The 18,989-nt window shown below is 41.7% G+C and overlaps 1 protein-coding gene across 1 annotated transcript in view; it reads right to left on the reverse strand.

Moving 5' to 3' along the window:
* Positions 1-18,575, reverse strand: part of ARHGAP20 (Rho GTPase activating protein 20) — a 161,855-nt gene extending 143,280 nt beyond the window's left edge. Inside the window, 2 exon segments of the mRNA XM_020989804.2 lie at positions 1,095-1,177; positions 18,202-18,575. Of these exon segments, the coding sequence (XP_020845463.1) occupies positions 1,095-1,177; positions 18,202-18,306 (188 nt within the window). The 5' untranslated portion in view covers positions 18,307-18,575.
* Between the last annotated feature and the right edge of the window lie 414 nt (positions 18,576-18,989).

The raw sequence follows: 18,989 nt of genomic DNA on the forward strand, positions 1-18,989 counted from the left end.
GGGATGAATAGGGATCAAGTGGGTTGCAATCTACCTTGGAGGAGCTGCCCACACCAACAAAATCAATCACAGTAGCAAAGCAGTGAAGGTTCTGCCAAAGTCTGCACAAGGAGAGGCAACGTTGCTTGGCACTTAAAACTCCATTTATAATCTAGGGTACGCTGCCTCAAAATTTCAATTGTAGAAAAATAGTCATTTTAAGCAAACCTGGCAAGTTAAGATTGGAACTCAAAAGATGGATAAATTATGGGGTGAATAGCCTCTTTTCAAACTATAGGGTTCTCTGAATTCTGAAGTGTCCTACTATTTTCAAAACTCAATTCAATTTACAAAAATTTGTTTTCTACACAACTTTTCAAAAGTACAAGAAGTGTTCATGTTTCACCATTCTAGATTTTCCCCATTGTTTATCCAGTTGTGCCAAAAACATGCTGACATTTAACATTCTGGAAGGTAATTTGTCAAATTATCAATATCTCCCATTTCATAAACAACCTAAGTACACTCCAGTAGTCCTCTAGCACATGGCTAAAATGAGTATTTTAACCTTACTGATGATGCCCATCTACCAAGGTAAGCTGCTTAACTAAAACTACATGGGGTTAAAATGCCTGATTCACCTCATCCTTCCAAAATCATAGAATTCTTAAGCTAACAGACCTCAGGCATAATCTAGACCAATGCAATCATTTCACAATAAAAAATACTAAGGCATACAGGGGTCGGATGACTTGGTGAGGGTCATATAGTTAGTGTCTGAGGCTGGATCTGAATCTAGGTCTTCCTGGTTCCAGGTCTAGTCCTCTATCCACTGTACCACCTAGCTGCCTCAGTATAACAATTTCATCTCATTTAATACATACTGGTGCTCAGGACTCATATAAGGGAGGCATATCTTTTATCGTAACTCAAAACAGAATCAAATTTTTTAGCATTATGAAGCAGAAAATTCTGTTGTCCAGAAAAACCTAGTTACATGTAGAAATCACTGTGAATCCCATTAGAACCAAATTCTTCATCCAAATTCTTGATCCTCTTTAAAAAATAAAAATTCCAAAAACACTTAGAACCATATAGAAATAGTTTTGACTCACTTGCTACTGGGCCGTTTCTGTAGGGCTTTGTCAAGGATGAGGGATGGAGCACTCCTTCTCCTCTCTGCTAGTGTTTTCATTTTCTGGAGAGAAACAAAAACAGTGAACACCACATAGATTGTAAACCAATAAGTAAATGTGCCTTTGCAATTCAATTAAGCACAATTTTTGTGACCCCTACTGTATGTTCATAGGGCAGCTAGGTGGCTAAGTGGATAGAGCACCAGGCCTGGAATTAGGAAGACTCATCTTCCTGAGTTCAAATCAAGCCTGAGGTGTGTGACCCTGGGCAAGTCACTTAACCTAGTTTGCCTCAATTTCCTCATCTGTAAAATGAGCTAGAGAAGGAAATGGCAAACTACTCCAGTAGCTTTGCCAAGAAAATGGGGTAACGAAGAGTTGGACACAAGTGAAAAACAAGTGAACAACAAATATGCTCATAACTAGACTAGAGGTTACAAGAGAGTAGAAGCCCTTTGAGAACCTACAATCTAATTTAAAAACCAAGCATGACCCCCAAGGACCAAGGAGGAAGTACACTTCCTGCCTCCTGACAGACAGGGGATGGACTCAGGGTGATAAATGAAACACAATTTTTTAAAACATGGCCAATGTGGAAATTTGTTTTAATTGACTATACATATTTGTTACAAGAATGTTGGATTTGCTTTTTTTTTTAATGGGAGAAAATAAATGATTTTTTAATTGAAGCCATATATACACATATACACACATATAGCTTATACTTTAGTTGAGACTTCAAAAAACTAACCATAAAAATCACAAAATATGTGGGGCCGGGGCTAAGGGTGGATGGGGAACATTGCCTGATAGTGGGAAAAGCACAAGATGTCAATTATTACAGCAAGTCAAAAGAACAGAGCTGGGTACTACTGTAGAGTGTATAGAGTAAAGGGGGAAAAGATAAAAAAAGACATCACAGGAGCTGAGAACCATGAGTAAAATGTGAAGGCTAGACTCTCACAATGCATTTTTGAACCTCTTTCAAAAATAAAAATAAAACTCTGGGTCACAAGAATCAAGAAGCCAAGTAAAGGGTATGGGCACCAGAAGTCAGATCCCAAGTAAAAAGCTGGACGATGACTAGGGGCCGCCAACGGCAAGCAAGATTCTGAGACTGTGTTAACCCTTTGTCTCAGCCCATAAAAGCTAAGCATCATGGGTACTCCAATTCTTGCTCCATTCCCTCATACCTTACTCTATCCAAGTGCTCCCATTTACTTCCACTTGCAGGACCCTATCCTAGCCACAATTAGGGAACTGGCTCTTACCCTAAAGATGAAGAAAAAAACAAAATCCAGTCCTTTGGCTAAGGCAATGGCTTAGCTGGGTACTAAGATCCTGCTTGCAGCGGATAACCAGCATATAGTAGATGCTTAATAATTTGCTTGCTGACGTAGTGATAGTTTGATTTCTGGCTGCCCGTAAACATTTCTCTGTCAGGGTTGACGGCTGCTACCTGGGTTCCTGATCCCTACTGCTCCAAAAAAATTTTTTTTTAAAGAGCAGCAATAATTATGTCAGAAAGTCCAATCTCCACACTTGTGCTCATAGTATCCCCTCCCTCACTTGTTCCCACACCCATCCCTCTCTTCTCCATTCAACCTATCTATATCAACTTTTCAGGACCCAGTTTGAGTCCTCCTAATTTCTTGTCCCTCTGATCAGTTGTATGGTTTATAGCTAGTACTACATAGGTCTGTTCCACTGATTTGGCACTCATCACACACTTTGTATTACAGTCAGTACCAGCAACAACTAACATTTATGTAACGCTTTAACAAAGTGCTTTTCTCATAATATCACCGTTAGGTAGTCAGTGCAAATGTTATTCTCATTTTATAGATGAAGAAACTCAAGCTTCTAGAGGTTAAATGACTTGTTGGAAATCCTCCTTTCTTCTGACCTGGATTCTGGATTTATTATTTATGCTTTGAGCCCTATCTCATCTAATTGTTCTTCTGATTTCAGATTTCCACCTATACTCTTAAACCATTTATCAACAGGCCCACATTTCTGAGCAGTATTCACTCCAAGGTCAATTGTATTTATGCTTGATTCAGCCCTTGCCCTCCACTTACACTTACACTCTAATTTGTCAAATGACTAACATATTTAAATACTTGAAATACTTAAACAATTTAAGATATGGAATATAGAATGTTTTTTGGGATAAATATATACATAATTTTATATATATATATATATATATATATATACATATATATATATATATATATATACATGTGATAAATATACAATCATATGGATACAATATATTATTTTCTTAGTCCTGTGATTTCTATGGTAATGAGGAGGTGTAAAGTGAGGAAACTTCGTTTACAGCAAATGCTCTTTGATTTGTTGTATTAAGAGAATTGCCTGGGGTCCTATAGGTTTAAATGATTTGCCCCAGTCACTCAGGCAGCATGACAGTGGAGAGTATTGAATCCAGTTCACCCCAACTCCAAGACTCTAGCCACTGTACTAGGCTGACTCCTGATAAGTCTAATAAAAAAAAGTAATTGGGGGCAGCTAGGTGGCATAGTGGATAGAATGCTAGGCTAGGAGTCAGAAAGACTTATCTTTCTGAGTTCAAATCTGGCCTCAGACACTTACCAGCTGTGTGACCCTAGTACAAGTAACTTAACCCTGTTTGCCTCAGTTTCCTGACCTGTAAATTGAGCTGGAGAAGGAAATGGAAAACCACTCCAGTGTCTTTTGCAAGAAAACTCCAAATGGAGTCATGAGAGTCAGACAAGACTAAGATAAGTGGGCTCAGATTCTTATAATCTAGCCAAATGCTCAGATTCTTTAAGAGTCTGGCTAATATGATGGATATTCTAATAAACCTTGTCTTTGGCTGAAAAAAAAAGACTAAAATAAGTGAATTCTATCTGGACAATTTACAACATTCAAAATGTAAAATATTCTTCCCATCTGTAAGTACCTCCAGGGGCCAAGTCTCAATAAGGTCTGGCATATCATGGAGTTCTCGGTAAACAGAAATGATATTAATTATTTCCAAAAAGATGCACAAAGTATAGGAAGTAGGGTACTAAGAGCATCTCCAAAACAACATTACTGAACCTTGTCTACAGCCAATGACAAACCAGGATTTTTTTGTTTGTGACAATCACTAGAAATATGATACATGGAAATAGGGGGAGATTACTGATTCCTAGGCTGACTTATGTAATACTGACTATAATAAAACATGTCAGGACAGGTTGAGGATATACTTTTATTGGCAGGCACTTGACAGAGGGGAAAGACTACAGTTAGATCTTAACCATCGTGTTTACTAAATAAACTGGTAGGGTAAGGGAGAACACTTGCTGATCCTTGGCTTTCTTTCTTGGTTCCATAGTTTAACATCACAATTGAATCTCACCACTGACAATTACTACACCTCAGAGGCTTTGGGTGAGTCAGTTTAATCTCCCTGGGCCTCAGTTTCCTCAGCTATAAAATGAGAGTTGGACTACATGGGCCACTGAGGGCTTCCAGCCAGAGGAATTCAAGAACAGGATTTGTAGCCTTTTTACGATAATATCCTGCTAAAAATCAATAAACACTAGAAAGATTCAGAATAGTATTAGAGAATGATAGCAGTAGGTACAAGAACTGTTAGGGCTTCTATTCCACTGTGAGTCTCCCAAGACCTAAAGACATTTTCATACTACAAAGAGGATTTTCCTTTAACGAACAAAAAATTCCACTTCTTTCTTTGTTGTTATTCAATCAGGTTTGAAAAAAAGTACCTCGCTGATATAAACGCTGATAATAACTGACATTTATATAGAGCTTTTGAGGTGAGCAAATACAGTGTCCCAAAAGTCTTAGTGCAGTTTTAGCTTTCACATTTAAAAAAAAACCTTTTCACTTAAAACCACACTAAGACTTTTGGGACATCTTGTATATTACCATATGCTGTTTTCACAACAACCCTCTAAGGTAGGTGCTATTATTATCCCCATTTATCAGAGGAGCAAACTGAGATTCAGAGAAGTGGCCCATATTGTCCAGGGATAGTAAGTAGAATCTGAGGCCAGATTCCAACCAAGAACTTTCTGACCCCAAATCCAGCTTGCTCTATCCGCTAGCTCCATGCTCCCTGTTATTTTTTAAAGTCACACATCCATCTGTGGCTAGAACATATAATTTAGTGGACAATAAACAAACTGTGCTTTCTTCCATTTTTAAAAGACATAAGCCTGTAAACTATGTGTAAAGACCCGTAAATAGTAAGCCACTGAACTCGTAAGAGAGTAATAGGATTCTTTTAAACCCTGACCCTAGGGGCAGCTAGATGGCACAGTGAATAGAGCACTGGCCCTGGAGTCAGGAGGACCTGAGTTCAAATGTGACCTCAGACACATAACACTCACCGGGGGCAAATCACTTAATCTCAACTGCCTCACTAAAAAAAAAAAAAAAATTAAACCCTGCACCCTGATTCTAGCTTAATTATCTCAACAAGGTTTTGACTCCTGGCTAAACTGACACTTCAGATACTGGGTAGATTGGTGAGTGATTAGTAGTGGGTAGCTTCTTTTTAATAATGATCATGTCCTACCCAGGGCTAGTTAGCCAATCCAGGTCAATCAAATGCTGTCTGTATACAGTAAAGACCAGGGCACAGAGTATATGTTCCCTTCTGAGATTAAAATACCCCCAAAGCATGACTCTTTACCAATGCCCTCTTTCCATGGGATAATGGGGAGATCATCTTGGAATATCATCTTTTTTTCTTCTGCATAAGGTACTGTCAAGGGTGCCAAACCATACTATTACTATATATTATATAAACCAGTACTAAATTAGACTATACATGACCAACATGGGAAGGTGCTTCCTTCTCCCCTTCTCCTTTAAAAGGCTTCATAAAGATTATGCCTCATAACTGACTTTCCTTGAATGTGAGAGGAAAAGATTGTAGGTAAGCAATTATAAATCTTACATGGAATTGTGAAAATGCATATGCTTCCTGTCACATATTAACAAGGTTGAAGTCAACAAGCATTTATATGTGCTTGTACCTACTGTGAGTACAGTATTCAATGCTTTAGGTACCAGGGACACAAAGACAGAAAAGAAACAATCCCTGCCCTCAAAGAGTTTCTATTCTTATTTGAATCATAGAACTACAGAATCCAAGAACTGGAAGGTGGCACAGAGGCCATCACATCTAATGACCAAGAGTCCTCTCCATGAGATAACTCCATCAGGTAATTATTCAGCTTCTCTGCTTAAAGAACTCCAGTGAAGAAGGAATTCATTACATTCAGAGATAGCCTATCACAGAAGCTAGGTGGTGCAGTGGATAGAGCACCTGGCCTGCAATCAGAAAGACTCATCTTCCTGAGTTCATATCTGGCCTCAGACTCTTACTATCTGTGTGACCCTGGGCAAGTCATTTAATCCTGTTTGCCTTAGTTTCGTCATCTGTCAAATAAGCTGGAGAAGGAAACATCAAACCACTCCAGCATCTTTGCCAAGAAAACTCCATATGGGGTCATGAAGAATCAGACACGATTGAAAATGACTGAACAAGCAGAAAAAAAAAGAACTGGTCAATTCTTGTTGTTAAGTGATTTTGGTCATGTCCCACTCTTCCTGAGCCCATTTGAGGTTTCCTGGCAAAGACACTGGAGTAGTTTGCTTTTCCTTCTCCAGCTCATTTGACAGATGAAGAAACTGAGGCAAACAGTGGATAGAACAAGCTGCACTTGGGGTCACAAAGTTCTTGGTTGGAATCTGGCCTCAGGTCCTTCTTATTATCCCTGGACAATATGGGCAACTTCTCTGAATCTCAGTTTGCTCCTCTGATAAATGGGGATAATAACAGCAACTACCTTAGAGGGTTGTTGTGAAAATAGCATATAATAATAATGTACAAGATGTCCCAAGATAACGAGGAATTGGACACAACTGAACAATAATCTGTTACACTTTTAATTGGCTCTAACTGGAATAAAATAAGTCAATAATATCTGAACTTGGATATAATACAGACTAATCTATTGCCTATGCCTGGTAAGCAAAAAGATGAGAAGCTGGAGGGGCAGAAGAGAAACAGACAAGGCAGATACTTTCCTGAATTACAAGAGGGTTGTGGCACCACTGAACAGTGAAGAGGAAAGTGTGTCTAGACCACAGAGCAGGTAACTTAGGCAGACTTTGAAAACATTTAAGTTGAAGCCTGGTCTCATGCTCCATTTTTGAGAACCCTACATGTATCCAGACAGGAAACAGGTTGACTTCCTTGTCTTCTTTCAAGTCTCAGTTCCAATCCCCTCTTCTCCAACAGGCCTTTCTGGGTCCCCATCCATGCTAATGCTTTCCTTCTGAGATTTACCTCCCAATTTACTCTATATATAATCTGTATGCATGTTGTCTTCTCCTTTAGAATGTTAGCAGGCACCCGGCTTTTGCTTTTTTTTTTTTTTGTACCCTGGCCATTTAGCAAAGTGCTTGAAAAGCAGTAAGCACTTAATAAATACTTGTTCACTTGCCTTGGCTAGGCCACATGATAGATTTCTGCCATCACAAGATTAGAGCACCACTGACTGGCACACAGGGCTATTTCTGCCGCTGGGTGGTCCCTTGTTTTCTTTGTCTGTACTAGGATTAAAGGAGGCTAAAACAAAAATTATCAATGGATTGGGCTCTCTCCTCCAACCAGAACTATTGCTGGTAGCAGGACTAGAGCCATAACCTCTACTCCTTCTGTCAGGTCACATTCCAGCCTTTTGGCCCCCTGAACATTCCACAAAAGCTAAGCCTTCACACCCTACACTCTGACACTATACAGCCAAGTCTACCATAAAGTTAACAATGAAGACCTCTCCCACTCTAAATCAGTCTAAAAAGCTCTATCACAGTGGCCACCATATATGGTGTTTGCTCTAGGCTTCATCTGTCAGGAAAGCAATAAGTTCTCAGGAAAAAGATTCCTAGAGGTTCTGAATTCAGGACTCACTTTCATCATATATTGGAAGGATGGAATAGGGAGGAAGGATGTACACAATTTACCCCTGAGACTAATTTCACAAGATGGTAGATTGAGGGTTGAAAGAGACCTTAGAGGCCAACCAGTGCAACCTTGACATTTCAGGAATGACCAACTGCAGTCCAGAAAGGGCCAGTGACGAGCGTAAGGTCACAAAGGCACTAAGTAAGAAAACTGGAAAAACTCAGTCTTATGATGCCAAAGCCAGCATGCTGATCACACTGAAGTTTTTCCCAGGGTTCTTAGGAAATCATCAGCCTTTCAGCTGGAAGGGATCCTCAGGTCAGGCAGTACAATCGCTTCATTTTTCAGATGAGGAAACTAACTCCTAGAGAAGTAAAGGAAGTGGACCACAGGTAATTAATGGCAGCAGCAAAAAAACCCCAAATACCCCATTCAGCTAACACTGTCTGATCCAATGGTACTTCCTCACAGTCCTACGTAGCATTATACCTAAGTCAAATGCTGCTTCTGAAAGCTGTAACCTTGGGCAGTTCACTCAACTTCTCTGGGACTTGGTTTCCTTATGTAAACTGATCCTATGACAAAATACCCACAATGACACTTCAAAATTAAATTCCAGGTCACTTCAGGCTACTGCTGTCCCTCAAAATTAATCTAGGTGACAGCCCCAGTTTTGGTAAAGGAATTTCCTTTACCAAAGAAATCCCCTTCTGAACTTCACTTTGTCTCCATAAAATGGTGGGGTTGCACTAATTGGTCTCCTTGGTCCCTTTCAACTCTCAATCTATGCTCTTGTGCTATCTGATGCCCCTCTGATGTACAACCTGAGTCACCTAGTCTTCAACTGAAGGGGAAGGGACCCTTAAGAACAAAGCTACCCAAGCTAGAAATGGGATATGATTTGTCTGGCTTGACCCCACTGGGTAGAAATTGCACAGTGACACATTTCGTGCAGGAAAAGAAAAACAGGCTAACAAAGCTGTCTAAAAGTAGGATCGTGTGCCTCAGTAGGTAAAAAGTGTGTTTTCCTCCCTGGAGGTCTTCAAATAACAGTTTGACTACCTGTGGGGGAATCCATAACAGCAGGTAGAGGCTGATAGGTAGGTAGATTGCGAGGCAACTCACAACTCTGAGATTGCATGATACAGGAGTAGATTTCACTTTATTGCTTGGACAGATATATTCAATTATCTCATTTCCCCTGGGTTGAATATCAGCTCTCTCACCTTCCCCTCCCCTAAGCTCACCTAGAGAGTCCTAAACTTTAAAGCTTTCAGGAAGACCTGGATTCAAGTCACTGGTTTTGTGGCCATGGACAAGACACTTGACCTCCCTGAGTCTTGCTTTCCTCATCTGTAAAACAGGAATAACAACACTCCCAGGGATATGGTAATGATATACATAAAGCACCTTGAGAACTTCAAAGTGCCAGATGAATGTCAGCTACTCTTCAGATGAAACTTTGCACTAAAACCAAACTACAGGGAGCTGTTGGAACAATATGGATGATAAGCTGCTCTAATACAGTGAATTATTTATCATAAAGTCACTGCAACATGCATTTACTACAACATGCTATTTTTGGTATTTGACCCACAACTGCTTTTTTACTTGGGGAACTTCTGACTTTGTCATTATTCGCTTACACTCATAGAAAGCTTTATAATTACCAAGTGATATATTATACACACACACACACACACACACACACACACACACACACACGCTATCTCATCCATGCCTCACAACTCCACGAACAGTATTATCACTGCTATTTCAGAGATAAGGAAACCGAGGCACAGAGTAATTAAATGACTTGACTTAAAGCACACAGCTAGTAAATAGCAGAGCCAGAATCCGAAGATAAGCCCTTTAACCTCATATTCAATATTTATACCACTAAGCCTTTCTGCCCCAGGGAGAGAGGGAATTTCATTTAATGCTTAACAACTCAGTAAGAAATTTCAGTAGCTTGTTGTTATTCAGTCGTGTTCCACTCTTCATGACCTCATTTTGGGGTTTTCTTGGCAAAGGAACTGGAGTGCTTTGCCATTGCCTTCTCCAGATCATTTTACAGATGAAGAACTGAGGCAAATAGGGTTAAGTGACTTGCCATGGGCCACACACATCTATTAAGTGTCAGAGACTGGATTTGAACTCACGAAGATGAATCTTCCTGATTCCAAGTCCAGTGCTCTATCCAATGCACCCCTTAAGCAGTAGCACAGATATTACTACTACCATTCTGAAGACACACATATTGAGGACCAGAAAGGTTGAGATGGCCAAGGACACACAGGTAGCAAGGTGAGATTCTCTGCCTGGTTCCAGGACTTAGAGAATCAGTGCTCTCCTGCTATACCACACTGACTTGTCTAATTGCACAAATGTATAACAGACACTTCCTTTAACTGTCACCATGGAAAAAACCCACAAATTTCTCTGTTCCACCACCCACAACCTTTTGAGAACAATAAATTATTTCCTCTTCCTTGAGCTAATAAATAAATCACCATTGTGCTCTTATTAAAAGCCATAACAATCCTGGCAACAAGAGCTTCTTCCTAGAGTCAATAAAAAAGATCCTACAAGAGCAGAAAAATGTAGAGCTATTTCCCATGTGCATGCACCACAGCAGACTTCTCAGAAACGTGTGATTCCATGTGCCTACACATATAATGGTCAAACACAGTCCCATGAGTTTCTGCATTTTGAGCCTACTGTGATAAATCTGGAGAATGCATAAAGGCGCTCTGGCAGCAAACAAGATGGCATTATCAAGAAGGAAACCAGGCTAGCCGGCCTCCCCAAATGGAATTGCTTTATTAAAATGTGTGAGACAGATGAGACAGACACTCAGGTAGGCAAAAATCAATCACAAAAAGCAGACCAAAAATAATAGCTGGCATTTATATAAGATTTTAAAGGTGACAAAGTCATTTTCCATACATTACTTAGTTATATCCTCACAGGAACCTAGTAAAACAAGTACTAGAACTAATGAGTGTCAGAGCCGATATTTGAACTCAGGTCTCTCCTGGCTGACCTGTTTCACCCAGCCTTCTCAAAAGTATTTGCTACTAATATACTAATTCGATGGAAATGTACTTGAAACACAACAGGAACAAAAAGGGTGCTAGTTGCTAGGGAGACAAAGATGAAAAGTAATGGCATCCTTTCTATCAAGAACCTTCCAATCTTGTTGAGGGATGTATGAGGCATGCAGAGATAGTAAGGTCATAAGGTCAAAGGAAAGATTCAGGCAAAGTACTCTAGGAAAATTTGGAAAGGAAAGAATATTTTCACTTGATGAACTCAGGGAAGTTGACACCTTGGTAGAGCCTTAAAGGATGAGAAAGGACAGGCAATATGGTATAGCAGTGAAAAGAACACTCGGTTTGGAGTCATAGGACCTGAGTTTTAATTTTGTTGACTCTCTTGGGCAAGTCATTTTGTCTCTCTAGGCCTCAGTTTCCTCATCTGTTAAATGAGGGGCTTATCATCTCTAAGATCCCTTCCAGCTTTAAATATATAAGCCTGTAATTCCACAAGGTAAAGATACAGAGGGAGTAAATTCCAGGTATTGGGGGGCAGCCAGCATTACTGTGAGGGATAAGGCCTGTCATTTTAATGTAACTGGGAACTCCTGGTCAAAGAATTTTCTTCTACCAAAAAAGGTTAGCACAGTCTCTGCAATCTATAGCAGTCTTAGAGAATTACCCAGAGCAATTAGAGTTAAATGACTCGCCCAGGGTCATCCAGCTAGTTAGTGCATGTCAGGTGGGACTTTTATCCATTCTTCCTGGTTCAGAGGCCAGCACACCCATGCTGCTCAGTGTAAAATGAATTAATAAAGAATCAACATTTATGGCAATAACATAAGATTGTATTCAAGAGCTCAGAAACAAGTAATCAGAAGACCTGGGAGAGCATAAGTGGGAGTCCCAACTCTGACATGTACTCTCTGTATGACTAGTGAGCAGGGCCACTCACTTAATTCTCTAAAACTCAATTTCCTCATCGGTAAAATAAAGGAGTTGATCTAGATGGCCTCAGGATCCATGCCCCTATGATTTACAATTACCTTAATTAGCAAGTTCTGCCTTAGGATCTCTTACTGTTTATAGGGAGGAGTGTTTCCTTAGATGGCAATAGAATACCGGCCCTGGAGTTAGGAAGACCTGAGTTCAAAACACTTACTCTAGTTTTGTGTGACTCTGGGCAAGTCATTGAACCTTTGTTGTTGTGAGGATCAAATCATATAATATTTGTAAAAAGTACTTTGGGGGCAGCTGGGTGGCGCAGCAGATACAGCACCAGCCCTGAAGTCAGGAGGAGCTGAGTTCAAATCTGGCCTCAGCCCAAACACTTGAGGTTTACTAGCTGTGTGACCCTGGGCAAGTCACTTAACCCCAATTGCTTAGAAAAAAAATTAAAAAAATAAAAAGTACTTTGCACAGTGCCTGGCACATAGGAAATGTTACAGAAATGCCTATTCTCTTCCCCTCCCATAGCAACTTTACATCCTGATTACCTCACAACTCGTCTCCCCTTCAGCCTTCATCTTCTTTGTTTACAAGAAATTAATTTTCATTCATTTGCATATATTTTTAAAGGCAGAGTCACCAGATGTTAGCACTTAGAAGGCCCTCAGAGGTTTCTTAGTCAACTCAATCCTCTTATTTTATAAGGAAATTGGGCCCCAAGGCAGGGAAGTATTTTGCTCAAATTCACAGAAGTAATTAGTGACAGATCAGTTTGGAAATCAAGTCTCCTTCTGAATCTAGTACTTTCAACTATATTACAGTTGACTTGATATATTTTCATATGCAATTATTTTCTACCCTTGCAAAAATATATTTCCCTGTCTTCTGCAACACAATCTCCCCGCCCCCCACCAGAAAAAATTCAAATACAGCAAAGTACTCATTAAATGTCATCAATTGATGGACATTTATTTACTATCCAGATTATACAAACATAAGATGAGAGTATATAGAAATACATACGCAGACATAGAGCCAGTCTCCTGTACTTAGGTACATATATGCAGGGTGTCCCAAAAGTCTTGGGAGAGTTTTAAGCTATTCAAACTTACTCTGTGAAGATGATAAAGCTGCCCTTCTAATAGAATAACAGATCTGGTTGCAACCCAACTATCCAAATCAAAAACTACAACTTGTTTAATATGTCTTCCATTATCCCTGTGAGAGACAGCCTTCTATAGAACAGTGCTCACTAACTTCAGGGTAAAGAATGATGGTCAATGTAGTGTGTTCACCTATGCAGTCTAGGAAAGATAAATATAAGATGTCCTCAAAATTACCTACTATGTGCTAGATGTTTACATTATCTCATTTGTCCTCACAACAGCCAGGGAGGTACGTGCTATAATTATCTCCATTTTACAGTTGAGGAAGCAAGTAATTTTGTCTATAGTCATGCAATGAGACAGCAGCCTAAGTGGTTTATTTACATTCTTTGGTATAGTTCCATCAAAGCCATAAGCATAGCCTTTCTCAGAATCATGAGTGAATAACACATTCTCCTCTAACCTTCCTAGATTGTCCATGCCATGCAAAAAAAGTGGCTCACAAGGTCAAACCTAGATCTAGGGGAGTTCCAGCAGTACATGCCTCCAGACATATTTTGATTTGGAAAGCGTGGGCAGTATAATCAGAAATAAAGGGTGCAATTGCAGCTGCTACATTTAGACTCCTTTTGCTGCTAGTAGATTTATTCAGTTTTCAAAATGTTAGAGCTATTTTAGCATCATTTTGGCTTGGCTGTCTTCCCCCACCTCCTTTGGGAAAAAAAAAGAAAAAAAAGAAAAGAAAAATGAGTAGCTTTCAATCAGCACTGACAGGTCAGGATTCAGATTGTTTTGGCGTTGAACAGAAAGCCTTCTCAGAAGGAACTGGTTTTAATTGGCTTCTCCATGTAATTTCAGAGCATAACTGCAGAGTCCTGACTTGGGGACTTCCCTAGGTACTCTCAACAACAACTAACGCTTACAAAGCATTTTCCTCACAACAAACCTACAAGGAAGGCAGGTAGTTACAGGTATTCTTATGTTGTTTTCAAGATTAGGTCCATGAAGCCCAGATAGACTAAGTCATCAGCCCCAGTGCACAAAGCTAGTGACAGAGTTGGGATTCAAACCCAAATCTTCTGACTCCAAATCTCATGTTTCCTTGCAAGTCACTGGGTATTACATATAACCGCTAGGTGGTACAATGGATAGAATACTGGACTTGCAGTCAGTTAGACCAGAGTTCAAAACCTTCCTCAAACACTAACTTTGCAACCCTGGGAAAAGTTCAGTTTTCTCATCTGTAAGATGGGGATAATAATAACATCTAATTCACAGGGTTGTTGTGAAGATCAAATTAGATAACATGTAATAAGATGCATTGTGTTGTTCAGTTATGTACAACTCTTCGTGACCCCGTGGACATGGTGTTTTCTTGAAAAGATACTGGAGTGGCTTGCCATTTCTTTCTCTAGTGGATTAAGGCAAACAAAGGTTAAGTGACTTGCTCGGGGTCACACAACTAGCAAGTGACTGGGACTGGATTTCAAGTCAGGTCTTCCTGCCCAGCATTCTACCCACTAAACCATCTAGCTGCCTTAAAATGATGTATTACACATGTGTAATGCACGTGAAGCATATATGTAAAGTGATTTGCAAACCTTAACATCCTATATAAATGCTAGCTATTGTTATCATTATATAAGGTATAACTAAAATATAATGAGATGAACTTTTCTTTTGTAAACAAACATATTAGAACTCAGTGAGGCTCTATGGCCCTGAGTAGAAGTGCCAAGGTTGTTGTCAAAGTAACTGGGTTCAAATTCTGGTGCTACTACTGTCACTGTGACAGGCACTGTACTATTCCAACAACAGTCGCTGCCTAAAAACACTTTGGACTTTTCATCCGAGATCTACCCACGTCACTATTCTCAACAGTGCCCAATGTCACATCTACTGACCATGCTGAGGTTTTGAAGACTGTACTAGATGATTTGATTTAGACTCTGAAATTTATAACTTCAGAAATAATCTAATTCAAAAACTTCATTTTAGAGATGAAGAAACTCAAGTCCAGAGGTTAGTGACCTACCTAAGGTAATACAGTTAGCCAGTGGCAGGCAAAGGACTCAGGCTTCCAGCATCCCAGTTCAGTATTATTCTATGATACCTATCTTTACCATCCCTCTTCCAGTCCTATGGCTAAGATTTCAACACTCAAATATCCATATGATCATTCTTCCATTATTAGTCAAAGAGTCTAGAACTATGCAGACACAACCAACTTGAATTAAAACTGTTCTCTTTCACAAACAAATTTAACACAAGCAAGTTTGTTATGATCCTTTTTCCTTTTAAATAAGGATTAGAAAAAAAAGAGAGAGGTGGGAGTTGTGGGATATAGCAGCCCATTAAAAGTTTGTAAAGGAGGTAGGGTTATCTTAAGGAAAAAGGCAAGAATATGGAAGAAGGTAAAGGGGGACCTTCCTTCATTTGACAGATTATAAAGATCTTTAATGGTCTGTTCCATGTACACTTAACACTCATTAATCCATTATGGCAGAAGGAAAAAAAATCGAATATGGGATGGTAGAGACACAGCTGGAAGGAACCTGAGGGCTTATCTTGTCCATCTGCCTCATTGTATAGGTGAGGAAGCCAGGGAAGTTAGCCAGGTGTGCCTTTCCCAAGGTCACACAGGTAATTAGCATTAGAGGTGGTATTTGAATCCTGGTTCTCTCCATCCAGACAGTGCTCACTCCACAGTACTATGCTGCCGCCAGAATTTCTCATTATCTTATTTCCTGAACTGAGACACCCAATTACCAAATGACTAGCCAACTCTACATTTGGCAAAGTTGTTCCCAGGACCCACTTGATGAAAGTCTGTTGTTTATTATTTCATATAATCATAGGATTTAGAGCTGGAATGGACATTGGCAGTAGTCCTGGACCTTGAAGTCCCACCCCCTCATTTCAAAGATGAGGAAACTGAGGTCTAGAAGGATGAAATAATTAGCCCAAGGGCAGGAAGTTGGATAATAGACCTAGGATTCTGAACTCAGGTCCTCTGCCACCAATTCCTGTGTTCTTGACCCTACATCAAAGCTGGGGGCATTCCTTTTGGGAAGACCAAGACTTTCAAATCACATATTAGCACCTCCCCCCCCCCGCGCCCCCAAACAAAAAGCACACAGAAGCCCTCACCGTCACGGACGAGCCAACATTACAGGAGATACATCATCATCTTCATGAAATGCTCTTTGACTGTGAGCCAAAGTCCTTGACGGCAGTCACACAATCCCAGCCTTATAGTCCCTCGGAATCTAGACAGCCAGTCCTTAAAGAGTTTAGCAAGTGCCTTTGCATCACAGTCCTTTTATTCCAATGGTTAGAGAAGGGGTCACAGATCACCTCTGCAACCAGTCAAGAAAGAAAAATAATTCACGCTTTTACTAAGGAGCTCTCCCGCCAACCTATGCGAACCTGGTCGGGAAGATTTATGAAGGGCAGAAAGATTTGGACTGGGGTTGTCTGCATAATTCCCTTAGGAACTAGTGGTATTCATACAATTCTTCAAGGATTTTTTTAAGGAGATGACTTCTCACATCTAGCACTTACAACGCTACGTAAATGTGAACTATTATTAACTATCACTGCAAGTTATGGTTCTTAAAATTATCATTACCTTGACTGGTACCCAAGGAAGCTGGACTGGTACGTCTACGTTTAAAACTAGAATGCCCAAGCAACGGGATGGTTCTGTAAGTCTGAAAAGCAGGTGCTGCTAAGAACTCAATAATCAATCTCCTAGTAGTCTAGCTAAGCAGGTCGGGCTAAAATGCACTTGCTTTGGAACGGTTCCAGGTGAATATGACAGATCAGAAATGATCCGGCTGCACCGTAGCTGTGTTTATCGAAATGAAAAGCTACAACTTGCTCAACGCTTCTCCTCCCGTCCTCCAGAATCAGCCTTGACACTCACATTGCCCCCCAGCCCTGGCACTCACGCGCCTCTCTCCCCAGACCAGCAGGAGGAAGCGTCTCCACTAGACTAAAACCTTTTTTTCCAGCAGAGGGGCTAGGGGCTGAAGACTGGAGAGGACAAGGTTAAGGGCAGTGGAAGCCACCTTCAATTAAGAGGTCTGACTCTAATTCTGCCCTGGGGTCATCTAAACACTCAACTGCACACCAAGAAACAACTTTGACTCCTCCACCAAACCTCGGCTGGTGCGGCCACAGGGTTACTCGAAGCAACATACCCAAGCCCACCGACCCCACTTCCCAGTTGAGACACCACATAGCTCAGTACTGCACCGAACCCGGGGTATGGGGGACGGAGAGAGGTGGTGGAAGCTAATAATAACATATTGCAGAAGACATCCAACCCGGGCAAGGTGAAGAAATGGAGACGGGATCAAATACCAAAGCCAAGTCTCTTTAGCTCAAGCAGTTTTGGGAGGAAACGCATTGTTTAGCTGGGGAGGAGGGCGGGGAGCCGCGGAGAAGCAGATTAGTAGACAGGCTAACCTTCGAGGGGATCGCAATTAAAGAGTAGTGCTCTTGGAAGGATGACCCCCAGGGAGTATGGAGTCTCACAGGCAAATGGGAGACGGGGGTCCTTGAGGAAAATGACACCTCCCCCCACCCCAATCTCAGGAGCTTATACCCCTGAATATAGGGATCGGAGCTGGAACTCTGATCCGAGCAGCGGATGGAGAAGGGAGGTGGGGATCGCAAGAGGAGCTGTAAGCTAAAATGAGAAAAGGGACCTGGAATATGGGTGAAAGCGGGGTGGGGGGAGGAGTAAGGAGTGGGGATCTTTGCTAAAGGATGCAAGGAGGAAAGGAGGTGATTCCATGATAAAAAGAAAAGAGGCTCGGACCAAGGCGCAGCTAGAGGCATAGAACAGAAGACAGAGGTCTCCTCATTTCGGAAGACTGGGGTCATCATCCTTATCGATAGAAAGTCCCGGGCTCCCAGCTCACGCACAGGGCTTCGGTGGCCGCTTTTCGTTCGGGGCTCGGAGAAGGTGCACAGGGCAGAAGGAGGCTATGGGTCAAGGTCCTCACCTTTTTGCTCTCCGTGTCACCCACGATCCTGGACTCTCCAGTCAGAGAAGAGGAGCGCCCTGGCTGTCCCCCCAGAGTCTCCTGCTGGGGGGACATCGCTTCCATGAAGAAAATCCCAAGCAAATCCCGCCCTTGAGCGGGGAGCTACTCGGTCATATCTTCTCGGAAAAAGCGGTCGGAGGGAAACAAGAGATAAGGTTGGAGAGGAGCCCACACCTAGGACTCGAGGCTCACTGAGAGCACACGCCGGGGGGCAGCCACCCCAGCTTGCGTTCCTCCCGTCGGGGCCATGTAAAGAAAACCGCACTCTGCTCGGCGGCTTGCTAGAGGGGATTAAAACGCTGCTGGAGCGGACCAGCGCCGCCGCGCCGAGTCCCGCCCCTGGGCCCGCCCCCTCCCCAGAACCCGCCCCCCTCCGCCCCAGCCTGGCCCCTTCCTGCCCCCGAGCCTCCAGCTTCTGAGGTTTGGGAGCGCGCGGCCCCGCACGCGCTTGCCTGGCATCTAGTCTCCGGAAGCAAGCCTCGGACCTGCTTGCTTCTGTTAAGCACCTAACTGATCTCTTCCATCTCCCAAGGATCGAAGGCTTTGTGACTCAAGCAGGGGCTTCTGGTGCCAGGGAAGGCTCTCCCGCAACCACCCCCTCTTCCCCTAATGGACCAGCGCCCCTCCTGAGAAGCTTCCTTACGAAAAAAGAAACCACCCAGTACACCCACTCGAAGGAGCTGGGTGGAATTCTGCTAGAATTGAATTCCCAGCTAGTTCTGCTTCTATGAAAGAAAAGGCAAGAC

Source organism: Phascolarctos cinereus, unplaced genomic scaffold (genome assembly GCF_003287225.1).
Source record: "Phascolarctos cinereus isolate Bilbo 61053 unplaced genomic scaffold, phaCin_HiC Scaffold_726;HRSCAF=1367, whole genome shotgun sequence".
NCBI classification, from domain to species: Eukaryota; Metazoa; Chordata; class Mammalia; order Diprotodontia; family Phascolarctidae; genus Phascolarctos; species Phascolarctos cinereus.